The 14203-nt window shown below is 48.3% G+C and overlaps 1 protein-coding gene across 3 annotated transcripts in view; it reads left to right on the plus strand.

The window, feature by feature from the left end:
• The first annotated feature begins 895 nt into the window (after positions 1 to 895).
• Positions 896 to 14203, plus strand: part of ADAMTS17 (ADAM metallopeptidase with thrombospondin type 1 motif 17) — a 184500-nt gene continuing 171192 nt past the window's right edge. For 2 of the 3 annotated variants that reach the window (XM_064158005.1, XM_064158002.1), the window contains exons 1-3: positions 1153 to 1305; positions 2023 to 2384; positions 11421 to 11586. In XM_064158005.1, coding sequence (XP_064014075.1) covers positions 1236 to 1305; positions 2023 to 2384; positions 11421 to 11586 — 598 coding nt within the window. In that variant the 5' untranslated portion in view covers positions 1153 to 1235. Of the gene's footprint in view, positions 1306 to 2022; positions 2385 to 11420; positions 11587 to 14203 lie in introns of all 3 variants that reach the window. The other variant, XM_064158003.1, reaches the window with a different exon arrangement.

Genomic DNA, 14203 nt, shown 5'->3' on the forward strand with positions numbered 1-14203 from the left:
GAGGAAACCAGTCAGCTTTGTCATTAGCCTTTTCATGCTGCTTGCTTTGGTATTTCTAGTGGCTCAATGGGCACCAAACCTGTTGCAAAAACTAGGGGCACTGACTGCAGAAATCACAGAATCACAGACTGGCAGGGGGTGGAAAGAGACCTCTGGGGATCATCTAGTCCAACCTTCCTGCCAGAGGAGGGTTACCTAGAGAAGACCACACAGGAACACATCCAGGCAGGTTTTGAATGTCTCCAGAGAAGGAGACTCTGCAACCTCTCTGGGCAGCCTGTTCCAGTGTTCTGTCACCCTCACAGGGAAAAAGTATTTCCTTATGTTCAGTTCATCTGGAAGCTCCTTTGTTTCACCTTGCACCCACTGCCACTTGTCCTGTCTTTGGACATCGCTGAGAAAAGCCTGGCTCCATCCTCCTGACACTTGCTCTTTGTGTATTTATAAACATTAATGAGGCCACCCCTCAGTCTCCTCTCAGCTAAGGAGCCCCAGCTCCCTCAGCTGTTCCTCACAAGGGAGATGTTCCACTCCTTTCAGCATCTTTGTGGCTCTGTGCTGGACTCTTTCAAGCAGTTCCCTGAGGTCCTTCTTGAACTGAGTGGCCCAGAAATGGAGACAGTATTCCACATTCAGCCTCACCAAGGCAGAGCAGAAGGGTAGGAGAACCTTCCTTGGCCTGCTGGCCACACTCTTCTTCATGCACCCCAGGAGACCATTGGACTCCTTGGCCATGAGGGCGCATTGCTGGCTCATGAAGAGCTTGACTTCCACAAGCACTCCAGTTCCTTCTCTATGGAAGTGCTGTCCAGTGGGCCAACTCCTCACTTGTGCTGGTGCAAGGCTCACTCCTGCCCAGTTGGAGCTTTCCAGGTGATTCCCCACTCCTCGTGTCTGTGTCCCTGTCCCCCCTCGGTTCGGGCAGGGCCTGCCTGCGCTGGGGGGCAAGAGAGGGCGCCCCCTGCTGGCCGGCCGCCCCCACCCACGTGCACTCCCTCCCCTCCCCGCCCAGCGCGTTCAGCTCTCAGCCAATGGGGGAGGGGAGGCGGAGCCCAGCGGACGTCTTCGCCAATGAGCGAGCGGGACCGCGGGGAGGGGCGTGGCGCGGCGCCCACCACGCCGGGGTTGCCGGCGGCGCCGAGTAGATTTTCCGAGGGCGGGGAGGGCTCAGTTCGGCCCGGGTGTCGCTGCCGCCGCCGTCTCCTCTCCACGCTCGGCCCCGCCGCTGCCATAAAATGTTTGACGGCTACCTCCTCTCTCTTGTGTTTCCCTGCCTGCTGCTGTGGGGACTGGACGCCGGCACAGGTAGCGCTTCCCTCCCCTGGCTGCTAGCGCTGGCATCCCGCTTTCCCCGGCGGAGCTGACAGCCCCTGGCCGCGGACAGCCCCCGCGGCGCGGGTCCGGCGGGGCGGGCGGTGGGCGCCGGCCCCGGGCGGCAGGGTGCAGACGCAGAGCACAGGGCATGCACCGGATCCCCTGCGTGGCCGCGGTCCCAGTCTGCAGGATGAATTGCTCCAGGCTTTTGTATTTTCTTTTCCTGTCCTCTCGCTGCTGCTGCTGCTGTAACGTTTCATGTGGAAAGCTGCTGACTGTCCTTGGCTGCGGCTTCGGCTTGCTCTGCTTTTCCCCTTCTCCCTGCAAATTTTTATTGGGGTTGGTGAAATGCGATGCTTGTGTCTGAGCTATGTATTTTTTTTAATGATACAAGTAGCTTTAGCATTTGCTTTATTCCTCTCTTCCCTGCACATTTTTGTCTCCAGTGTATGTGTATATATATACAGACAGAGAGAAATAAATCCTTCTCCTCCGCTGGCTCCACTGTCTCCGCAGCCTGTTCACAATTTCCAGTGCTGAAACCCGAGCGCGGGGCTGTCCTCGCCCCGCCAGGACGGGGCGTCCCCGCGGGGAAGGGGGGGACGATGGCGGGGTCGGCAAGGCATTGAGCCCCCGGGCGCCCCGTCGGGCAGCGGGACTAGCAGCCGGGGGTGCGAGCGCCTGAGCTTCTCTCCTTCTCGCCTGCAGCTGGCGAAGCGGAGCTGGAAGTGGTGATCCCGGAGCGAGTGGCGCTGGAGAAGATCCACCTGCTGCCGCCCGCCGTGAGCGGGGACCGCAGCGGCCCCCGGCGCCGGCGAGCGCTGCCCCGGCAGCGAGCGACGGCAGAGGCCCTGCTGCTCCGCCTGCCTGCCGCCGGTGCCGAGCTCTACCTGCACCTCCGCCGCGACCTGCGCTTCCTCGCTCGGGGCTTCGTGGTGGAGCAGCGGCGCGGGGAGGCGCGGCGGGCGCCCAGCCCCCGGCGGCCCCCCGAGGAGCTGCTCTGCTTCTACACGGGACACGTGCTGAACCGCGCCGACTCTTTCGCCTCCCTCAGCACCTGCACCGGGCTGGTACTACCGCCGCGCCCCGCCTCCCCTCAGCGCGGGCCGCCTCCCCGGCCGTCCTCCCGGGGCTGCGGCGAGACCCTCCCCAGCTCCCGCCAGCCCCGCTCCTGAGGGCTGCCCGACACCCGGCCTGTGCCCAGTCCCGTCGAGGTGGAAGGCGGCAGAAGGGCCCGGGGTCTCACCTCAGTGCTGTGCCCCTCCAGTCCATTGTCCTGCTTGTCCCCTTGCCCCTTCGGGCCCTTCTCCCGTGTCCCAGTAGGGGTTTTCTCTCTGCTGTGGGAGCTGCCCCGGTTTCAGCCATGCCTGAGAGGTCTCAGCCACAGTATGTCCCCTGTGGATGGGTGACAGGATCTGCAGATGATGCTTTAGAGGAGCATCTTGGCTGATGGACACCAATCTTACCACTCTACCCTGGCCATCTGGCTGGTGGCTGAGTCCCACTGTGGGGGATTTAGTCACCTGCCTGCCCAGCTATCTCCTCTTGGGACAGCAGGCCCCTCAGCTCTTCAGCCAGCCCTTTTCTCTGGGCTTGTGCAGTCGGTGTTGGGGTGTGAGGGTGTTTCATGGGGTCTGTAGTGTAAGGACACTCTGGCATGCTTGGGGGAGCCATTCCACTTGGGGGTGCTTTTCCCACCTCACGTGTGAAGATTTCTCTACCTGATGTAGTGGTTTCAGGTGGTTCCACAGGGCCTGGGCTTTCCTCTGAGCATCTTGTCAAGAGAGGTGCTATGGGGACGCCCCTTCTGTTTCTGGGGGGTGAAAACTCAGCTGCCTAAGACAAGGGCCAGTTTGTAATTATTGTTGGTAACTTGAAAGAACTTCAGACAGTTACCAAGGCATTGAGCCGACTCCCAGTACGTGGTCCTGGGATGAGTGTTAAACTTCTATGTACAGACCTGTTGGTGGAGATTTAATCTTCAGCTCTGTGCTAAGGAGCACTTCGTGTGCTCTGCACCTGGGGCTTGGGCCTTCCCCCTTGGACCATATGGGGGCGCTGTGCCTCAGGTTTAAAAAACCCCAACCAAACAATCTAAAAGGGGCTCGGAGATGCTGAGTGTTCTGTGGCACTGTAGATTGAGATATACAGCGCCGAGGCTACCTCAGAGTTTAAAACTGGTATCTCTAGTTCAAGCTTTAAATCACCAACAGCTCTACCCTTCTGTCACCAGGCACGTTTTGTTAATCCCGTTCATGGAATGCTGGGCTTCCAAAGCTACCTGCTCTAGCAGAGGTGAAAAGCACCAAAAAGCAGCAAAGGAACCTTTTAAAAAAGAGGAATGTTGCTGTAGCACAATATTAACTACCCTAGGTCAGGGAATGGAGGAGGGGGAGTGAAAAATATTGGCAATAGTCCCGGTAGAAAAGTTGGAGAAGAAACAAGACCAGTTAGTCTGTGTTCATTATCACCTCTGCAAATGCAAGCCACGATACTGCAGTAATCTGAATGAATTCTATGCAACAATGAAATTGGCATAACTTAGATAAACTTGGGATCAAAAAGTAATTGATGCTTGTTTGTGATACCTCCTGGGGACCAAAGCCCATGCTACCACATCTGTGAAGTGGCAGTGTTGATAAAGGCTTGCCTTTGCCTATGCAGTGCTGGGAGCAGAGTGGGCAGATGTATTGAGAGAGCTGTGGTGTTCTCTGTGTTGTGATACTCCTTCCTTTCTGGAGGAGTCCATCCGTTGAGTCTTTATTTAGATCATCACCGGGAATGTGAAAAGGGTGAAAGTCAAGCACATGGTACCTGAGTGAGTTCAGGGTTATCATGAACTGAAAACTGCAGAAAAATCAGGTGGTTTTAGGGTGAACCTAAACTTAAGATGAAGTTGAACTGCTGAACATGATTCAGAATGTTCAGAGCATTAACTTTTGAAATGCTTTCTTTTAAAGCGATCCTATATCACCAGGTAGATTCACATCACCTTATTCCAGCTAAACAGCTTCTTGAGCAGGAAACATACCAGGTTTTTGTCTGCTTTCAGTGTTTACACAGCCTTTTGCAGTGACCATGCTTAATCAGCATACCATAGTGAAAGCCAAGCAATTTATTGGTAAGATGTGGTAAGTGATAAGATCAGAGGAATTAAGGGTTTGCTTCAAATTATCTAGTAGAGTCTTGAATCTGCCATGAGTGGAACTGAGATTTGGTAGCTCTAAAGCCCTGTTTTAGCCTCCTAGCCTGGCAACTTAAGATACTAAGACTTGCTACAGAAGGTTTTGGATTTTCACATTGCTTCCTTAATCCTTGTTTGCAGCAGCAAGAGTAAGGATTTGCCTTCACCTGTGCCACAGCTCCATGTGGACAAGAGTTGCAGGTTGATCTAGAAGAAAGGCTTTGGTAGGGGAAACGCTGCAGCCTGTTTACCCTGGCATTTGCCTCCTGAGCAGTGCTAGTGCTGCAGTGGGAGATTTCCTGACATCTCCGGTGTGAGAGTGCTCATTGCACTCAAACTGGGCTCAAACATTGGGATCAGGACATCTCACGCGGCAAAGCTAAGAAGATCAGGTAATAATATTGTATCCTCATCTGCAGCTGGCTCAGGCTTTGTTGTAATTGTATTCTTCAGCTATGCCATAAATCACACCAAAGGTCACATAAAATGATCAAGGCAAGTGGAGTTCTAATAAAAACTAAATCTCCAACACAGTGACATGAAAACTGAGCTGCAAACAGATGGAGCCAGTGCTTCCTGGTGATGATATCAGGTTGCCAGTGTGGCATCCAAAGGTTGTGTTTAAACTCTGGTCACGGATGCTGCTGGTCACCAGTATGTTGTACTTGCCTGCTGCAGCGTGCAGTTGTGTTGAGAAGGCTGGTTGTACTCTGCTAGCTACCTCAGGCCATAGTGTGTTTAGGATTGATGTACCTAAGGGCTCATCTCTACAGGTAAAATTATTGCATGTGAGCCAGCTCCAACACTCCTCTTCCTCTTATCACCTGGGAATTACAGCATAGACAAGGTACTATGTTCTTGAAAAGCACTGCTGCCTTCCACTTGGCAAGACTTCATCCTGTCTGGGGAATGCAGTTGTTTAAACATTTGGATTCTGACCACCCTGCAGGACTGAGCTGTCCTTTCCTGGTGCTGGGGAGACACAGGCAGGAGTAAAGTTCTGCAGCTCATCTGACCAACACCAGAAGACAGTAAGCAGTACAGGAACTTGCCTCTTTTTGGGGGGGGACGTTCCAGTTTTGTAAGGCCACAGTGTATGTTACCTTGAGTTGAGTTGTGTAGTTGACTAAGATCTCTGCTTCTGAGATCAATTCCTAGATGACATAGATTAGGTCTTTCTCCAGTTTGCTTGGTACCTCTCAGACCTGCTCATCTACTGCTTTCAGGTGCAATTTCAGATTGTGGGTTGCTGCTCTTACCCTCTCTAGCAAAGTTTGGTAGAGCAGTGTTACCTTCTGTAGTGCTTTCTCAGTTGAAGATTGGAGAACACAGCAGAGGAGGCCCTTTCAGCACCATGTGTTTGTGCTGTGACTGCAGTGATGCCTTTTCTGAGTCCTAGCGTAGTTTATCAGCCCTGCAGACCCAAGATAAGAGAGAGAGAGGAGCAGGGCCCCGTGCTCCTTGGGAAGACTTTTTCCTGGTTGTATACTGCAGAATGAGCATGACTTGGAAATTACTTCTTTTCTTCCAAATTTATTGCATGCTTATCTTTGTTAAGCCTCACTCAACTCCTGGTAGAGGAATCACAGAACCATAGAATGTCAGGGGCTGGAAGAGACCTCGAAAGATCATTTAGTCCAGCCTCCCTGCCAGAGTAGGATCACCTATACCAGAATCTTCCAGCTTGTTGAATCAGTTCTGAAAGGTGGCTTTTCATTCTGGTATGTCCTCTTCACTTGGTACTACCCACAAACATTGTGAGGGTGTAGATGTAGACAAGCTTTGGCAAATAAGGACACTGGATGTGCAGCTTCTTCTAGTCTCTGAAGTCCCACTGATTGCCAGGTGGGTGTAGGTGACTACTCACTAACTGGATGTCTCAGTGTGGTTTGAGTTCCAGTATCAGGTCAGGCAGGCAAAAAACCTCAATAGGCTGAACTGCAGCATCCAGGGATGGAGCAGTAACTCAACTCCTAGTGATAAAGCTACTTGGGAAAAAGAGGAGGCGAATACTGGAAGCCACAATCTGTTGTTTTTAAGGCTGGGGCTGGGGAAGAGGATGGGCACTTGCAAAGAGCTCTTCCCCTCATGGTTTGTCCTGTTTCATTGATACTTTAAATTGGTGAATTGTCACTTTGCAGGCATTTGCCTTTCTTCAATAACTGTAGAAGGAAATGGTGCCTGGTTTAGAGCAGATGTCTGAAGCTAGGTGAGATCAGTCCCTGTCCAGTTGCATTGTTTTCTGTGTGTAACAGGGCAGTGCTGCCCTTCAGGTGACTGCAGGAGCCTCTGTTGTTAAGGGAAGCAGGGCAGTGCAGACATGCTGGGATTATAAAATGATACCATTTCCCCTGAGGAAATCTTCAGCTCTGCTGAATTCTCTTGTCTGGGAAAAGAGCTGTCTGGCATTTATCCATAGCAGGTCCATGAGCTGAAGAGTTAAACCTCTTAAAACTACCATGCTGGGTTTCTGTGTGCTGGGATTTGCTTTCCCTTTCCATGCTGGACAAAAGGGGAGAGCATGTGGTGGTTTCCTTGTTTAGGTGTGAGGAGGCTGGAACAGAGGTGCAGTCAGATACTTCTGGGTGTGATCTGCTCTCTACACTGAGTATAAACCTGAAATCATGGCATCATAGAATGGTTTGGGTTGGAAGGGACCTCTAAGGGCCATTTAATCCACCCTGCAGTGAGCAGGGTCATCTTCAACTGGATGAGGCTGCTCAGAGCCCTGAAATGTCTCACTGAAATGACACTGGAGCAAGACTTAATTTAAAACTCTTGTTTTACATCTGCTCAAATTTCACTTGTAAATAACAACTAACTTAAAGCTGTTTAATAAGGACAAGACTGAAAACCACGTGAAGTTTATGAAACTCTCTTGGCTTTTGTTCTTCACTTTAAATATTAGCTTCCTTTTAACTTTGAGGAAATGGTTAAACTAAGATTTACAGTGTTGAGAAATTGAGAAGGGGATGGAATTTGTCAGATGTTTAAAACTGTTCCCTTTTCAGCATGTCCATGTGTGTGTAACTAATGAACACTTAAGAGCAGAAGAAAAATCTGTTAAAGATTCAGCATTTCACAGATCTCCTTCAAAGATGTTGTGAAAAATAAAAAGGGCTGGAAAAGCAGTGTAACAGTTGGAGAGTATTAACATGTGGGAAGGTCCAGAACCATGTGCAGAGAAAGTTGATGGTTTGGATTCAAGTCCAGAGTTAGCCCTTGAGCTGCTGTAGCTCCTCCAGGGGACAGAGACAGGAGAGTGAAGTCAGTGAAGCAGGACGATGTGATTACAAATGCTGCTGAAGTGCCAGCTCCAGCAGTCCTGTTAGCATGTTACTGCAGTGATATAGTTTGAGGACCTTTCCCTGCTGTCATTTAGCCTGAGAAAAGCTCCAATGGGAAGGAGAATGGGTAGAGAATAGTCTGGTGGTTTGGAGAACTGGGGTTTCTTTGCTAGTGAGCAATGCTGAGCTGACTTCTAAAGTAAGGATGTGAAATATCCCTAATATGAAAGCTGTGGCCACTGTTAAGCCCAGTGGTGAGTGGGGCTGTAGTGGGAAGTGTGGATTATTGTTTATTTTAATCAACTTTTCAATTTGGTTGCTTTCTTTTGGAGGCTGAATTCATTCCAGTCTTTCCTGTTGGCTGAGCTGTGGAATTCTGTCAGCTCTATGGTCCTGGCAAGCTAACTGTAGAGTCCAGGTTAGACTTATAATGCAGATGATGCTGAATATTTACACACTCCTGAATTCTGGGGCTCCTGATGACTTCTGTATCTCAGGTGCTTTGGGGTGGTGTGGCTGATGTCTCCCAGACACCAAGCAATACTGGGGTCTGGCATGGGGAAAGAAGGGAGCTTTTGATATAGATCTCTCCAGGTAAAGGTGAACTAGCCGCTCCAAAACATTTTACTTCATTGGAATGATTTCCAGAGATGTGGGGAAAACAGCTCTGACAGTTACATGGTCTTCTGCTTTGCTTCTTTATCTTCAAAATCCAGGTTTCTGCACTCCCTGAACATCATACAGACTAGAGCAGGGAAGCGTAGTGCCAATGTGTGGTATCTCCTGCAGAGATTAGCAGAGTGTAGTATCTGGTAGTTGAAGGATTTGAGGGAGGCAACATGAGGAATGCATTTCTTACAGAAAAGGCAAAATCATGACCCAAGTATTCAAGTTAACCACATCCAAAAGATCTTGTCTGGGCCAGCAGATTTGAGGACTCTTTAGAACACAACTGGCAAGTTTGGGGAAAATTTTAGCTCCCTAGGAATAGTTTACAGGCCCTATCCTGCAAATCCTTCTTGCTTGAAACTGTAGTTGGCTTGTCAGATTAAGCTGGAGATTGCTTCTTAACCTATTCCAGGGTGAAGACGCATGGCTCTCCCCCTCCATAGGTTTCACAATTCCAAAGCAAATGTGAAACATAAGTCCTTTCCAGTGGTTTAAATTATTTTCACACTTGATGCCAGAAAGTTGGGATAATGTCGGGTGGTGATGAAACTGACTTCTTCTTACATATTTTTGGCACCAAGAGAAATGGTTGGCAGTCTTTCAGGAGCTCTGGTGTGGCTTTTAGTACCATGGCACCAGATTTACAACCCTTCTTCTAAATAATTAAAACCCATATTAAAAAAGGAGGCTGGGGCTACCTCCCAGCTGGAAAATTGGAACAGGGAGGGGAAGTATTGGAGAACATGGTAAAGGAGGCTGGAAGAGTAAGTCACTAGAGCCCACCAGAGCTTTTGCTGTCTCTGAAACAACTCTGACAACGCCCAACTTTTAACTTAAATGAAGAAGCCCTTTAGGAAACACCAGGGCAGAGTGGGTCCTGTAGGCTGGAATGCATTCTGTAGGGCCAAGAACTGGTATCTGCTTTTCTTTGCCAAGGGGAGCCCTTCTGGGAGGAGTCAATGCATTTTATAGTCAGTGACCTTGCCCCAAGAACAAGGTTTCTTTTGAAAGACCCCAAAAGGGATGTCTCTTGTCTCTGTAGAGTGAGTGGGCTAATTGCTCCTGCCGTGCTTTGCAGCCTTGATACTGATTTTCATTTGGTTTAATTGTTTTTTTTTTCCCAAGTGCCCTTTCAAGATCAGCAACCCAGGATTCCTCTGACTCTTGTTCAGTTAGTATGGCCATCAAAAAGAGGAGAGCTCTTGTTTCACAAGGAATATCCAGATTGGCAAAGCCCCTCAGGATTGCCAAGTCCAACCTGGAGCTCTTCAAGATTCACCTTAAACCATATCCCTAAGCACTGCATCCAGATGACCCTTAAACACATCCAGGATCAATGACTCCACCATCTCCCTGGGCAGCTCATTCCAGTCCCTGACCACTCTCTCAGTGAAAAACTTTTTCCCAGTCTCAGCTTGAATTCTTCTGCTTCTGTTAGCAGAAATTCCTCTTGCTGGAAATACTAGGCCAAAGGGATTTCCTGGGTGTACGTGAGGACTGAATTTGGCAGGGAGGTGTGGAAATGTACAATATACAGTATGTGTGTAATGTATATTATAAATCATATTAGTAGAGTCAGCTGTTGAACATACAGCATTTGCATGTACGTGCAGAGCATTTATCTGGATGGTTGCCTGGCTGGCACAGAACATGGGGTGGGGGTGCAAGAAAAAATAGGTCCAATCTCTCTTTTTCTGTGTAGGATGGGTGTTGTAGGCATGCAACCTAGCAGGACCCCCTGGTAAGCTCATTTACCTACAAGGTGTGCCATGAACACAGTCAGATGCCTCCTGGCAGGCCAGGTGAGGCCTTCTGTTGCTAGCAGTAGAAGCTGAAGAGTGCTTTCAGGGCAGTATGTGGCAAAGAGCCATACTTTGAGACTTTTAATTGCAGTACAAATAACCACTGGATTAGTACAATTCAAAGTAAGGAGCCCTTGCTGTATGTATTCACTTTCTCCAGCGTGTTATAACCTCAGTGTTGATTACTAAACCTGGAGGGTTTGTTAAGTTTTAAGGTGCTATCTTTGCTTTCACTCTTTTCATGCCAGAAAAGGAGTGGAAAAGGCATAAAAAAGAACCCTTGAAGACTCTGGGTTGCAAGCAGAGGAGGGTTCTCTTGGGGCAAAAGCTGCCTTCCAAAGGTGTTTTGCCAGCCCTAGTGTAAGGTCTGGACTTGGTGCAAGAAAGGCAGAGGTTTAGTGCTTCATCCTGTAGCCTATGGAGTCTGCTCCACAGTCAGTCTTTGCCTTCCTTGTGCCACTTTTTTCCAGGGATAGGGGAAGATCTTGTAACTGGGAAGGTACAACAGTCCATTCTTGGTTTGACCTCTGAAACCCAGCCCAGGGCTTACAGGGAGAGCAGTGTGACCCCTATTGTAGTCAAGAGGAGGCATTTAGTCCACACACACACAAACACACACAAAAAAGTGAGTGACCCTGCAGGTCATATTTCCAGCATCTCTGCGTGCTGTCTGCAAGAGCGCTATACATGCTGCAGGAGAGGTGGTCTCCTCTTTGCAGCCAATCTCACCTCTTGGCTCTGCTGAGATAGTAAATGCCATTTAATAACAAAGTAATTCTAGCTGGAAAGGTGATTGTGAAAGGATTTCTGGTAGTGGGATTTATTTGTCCTCATGTCTTTCTGCCTCCAGCCAGTGTGCTTTAGGCGGAGGGAGAGAAAGAAGGGAAAAAGGAGAGGTGTTGACAGGTACCCCCCACCTTCCCTTTATATGTGTACAGTGCACAGTGTTTCTAAACAGTTGTCAGTGATATAAAAGACAAATATGTGAAGCAGATGAAGTTCTTCAGTCTGCATTTTGCAGACTGAGCATGATCACAGTCACTTTTCATTTCCTCATGCTGCAAATGATTGCAGTGAAACGATCTAGATTCATTCGGACTGGGTTGATAGACAAGGTTAGGATACCACATTGATGGGTTTTTTCTTGTTCTATTTTGTGGACAGGTTGGTTATATCCAAATTGGATCAGAGCACATGCTAATCCAGCCAGTGAATGCATCAGAGACCTCATTTAGTGGAAAAGAACACTTCATCAGGCGCAGACGATCCACAAAATCAAGCCATCCCATGAAGTCCCACATTCCTGATGAGCACTGCAAGGTTGTAGCAGGTGAGCTTAAAGTGGCTCCAGAGAAAACAGGCATGAGTATGCAATTATGTTTTGAACTGTTGTCCTGCCAGATATGTCTGTATTTTGTAAGTCAAGTGTTCAGGCAGCTGCAGCTAGTGAAAAATAGCATGTGCTAATGAATCCTTCTGCTACCTCAGGCAGGAGGAGTCACATCACAAATATAAAAGCTGCTGGGATGTGTGCTGTAGCATTCAGTTTGTGAGGAGAGAAACTTCATGACGGGTCCCAGTGAACTTCTGCTTTAACCCTGCAGTGTGATTGCTCTCCAGAAGGTATTCACAATGCTTTTAGTAAAGACTCAGATTTTGATGCTGGAGTCAGTGATGAGGAGTGCTCTTGCATCTCACTGTTCTGCTACAGCTGTGCCAGGAAGGTGCCTTGTATTTCAGAGGCTGCAAAGTGTCACTTCAGACACTTGCATATAATTTAATCAGAAGCATTTTCTGTGGAGTCCAGCTCCAGGGATGCAGCTCAAAACAGGATGAAAGGATAACTGCAAAGGGAAAGGGATGCACCATTTCATTTGTAAAACATTCTACTTTCCTCTTCAGCTTCTCACATGTCACCATTTGTACTTCGGTGTAGCAGAGCACACAAGCCATAACAGACTATATCAGGGCAACTGGGCAGACTTCATTTTTATTTTAACTGCTTTTATATGTGTTCTTGTGCATTTGAAACTGTCATAAGTAGCTCACCAAGGTAAAGTTTCTAACTAGGAACTTGATGCTGCTTTTTCTCTTTGATATTTGACTCACCAAACTGAAGCTGTATGGCTTTTTGTTTCTTTGAGTGAAAACTCCTAGATTGTTTGCTTTAAGGTTTGGTGAGATAAACATTTTTCTCTTGCCTTGAGTTGGAGGAAATGAGCTTGTGGAGACTGCAAAGAAGCTTTTAAGATACTTGGCTTTCCTTGGATCTCTGTGAATGCAGGCTTGAGGTCTGGGAGTCAAAAATGTGACAGCAGCTCACACAGCTCTCCCTAAGCTAACTTCACACTGGAGCTAGCAGTGTGACAGCAGGGATCTGTGCAAATTAGGTGGTGGAGTGCTTGAGTAGTTTTCATCTGCCATGCTGTTACACTGGCTGTGGATAGAGTAGCAGCTGAAATGCAGATGTGTCTTGCATGTGTGAAGATATTCTGGGCCATACAACAACCTCTGAAGCAATTTCTAGTGCTTGTTTGCTTAAATAGTTCAGCAATGTGAAGTGCATTACTTCAGTGGTGTCTGTGGTACAACAAGGCTTGGAAGGTGAGCCAGCTTCCTAAGAGATGGCAATGATTGAGGTTTTAATTATGCCTGGCAGTTAATAGTAGACATTCTCTAAGGCTCTGGGTTCAGTTTCCAGTGTCATGCTGACACACCTTGCCAGTGGCATGATCCTGGGCTGAAATCCTCTGGGTCTCCACAGCTATGTGAGGTTCTGGTTCTGTGTCCCCAGTGGTCAGTCTTTGGCTGTGACCCAGAGTAACAGTGTTAAAGTAGTTTTTTATAATCAACACCAAAACCCAGCAAAGTGAGTGATGATTGTGGATCTGATTTTTAAGCTGCAGAGTCCCCACTGGAACAGGAGACTGATAGTAAGGAGATCCAGTCCTTTAGTGATGATCTCCTGTCATTATTCTCCTCCTGTCTTTCACCTTCCTCCAATCAAGGCACCACAGAAGATTGGTAGATTTACTGTGTTTTTCTCCCAGGACACACTCTTCAAACCTTGCTGGTGTTCTAATGCTTAGCAGCTGAAACCCTGAAAAGAGGCAGTTGTATTGCAGCCTTTTCATTTGAGTGGAGTTTTCCTGTTTGGTGTTAATAATAAACCAGCCATTGATAGATTCCCTATATTTTTTCAAGAGAAAATGTCTGACTGCTCACTGATCGTATCCTATCTTCTCCCATTTTAGAAGCCAAACAGGCTTCTGTGGAGCAAATGGATTTTATTCCTTCTGGAAATCTGTCTGGGTGGGTTGCATAGAGGGCATTTCTATTGAGATCTGTGAAATCTCTCTCCTTTAGGTTTTAGTGTGTCTCTGTATTCTGTTCTTTGTAATCTTCTCGTGCCCCTTTACCCTGCCAATATTCCACCTCCTGTCTGCTACTGGATGGACTGCCTATGAAATGGAGGTGGGTCAAGGTGTCTGTGCTCTTCTGCTGGGCTACCAGAGGGACGAAATGAAAAGCAGGACTAGCAGGTTTAAAGGGTCCGAGAGTGAGACTACATAAAGAGGCAATAGTTGGCTGGTGAGGAACCAGTGCTGCTGTTTGACATACAGAGGTGTGGCAGTAGGGGGGAGGCACAAAGGACTTCCTCACTGGGAGCAGCTGTTGAAGCAGTGGTCTGAAGGAACTGACCCGAAGAGGTAGCTATGAACTTAAAGTTTGTCTCTGTCTCTTGTTTTTTGTATTTAACCAAGCTTGTGTACCACCAGGTATGCCCTGTGTTTTCTCAAAGGTTTGCCTCCTAGCTGGCACTGCTCATGGGTAAATCCTGTAGCCAAGGCCTTTCTTTTCTCCAGTGTGGAGCTGAGCTCTTGGTAGTTCAGTGAGTTTATCATTCTTGTGGGTTCAGGCTAAGCCAGTCTTTTTTTTTTTTTTTT

The sequence above is a fragment of the Pogoniulus pusillus genome, chromosome 17 (genome assembly GCF_015220805.1).
Source record: "Pogoniulus pusillus isolate bPogPus1 chromosome 17, bPogPus1.pri, whole genome shotgun sequence".
Classification (NCBI taxonomy): Eukaryota; Metazoa; Chordata; class Aves; order Piciformes; family Lybiidae; genus Pogoniulus; species Pogoniulus pusillus.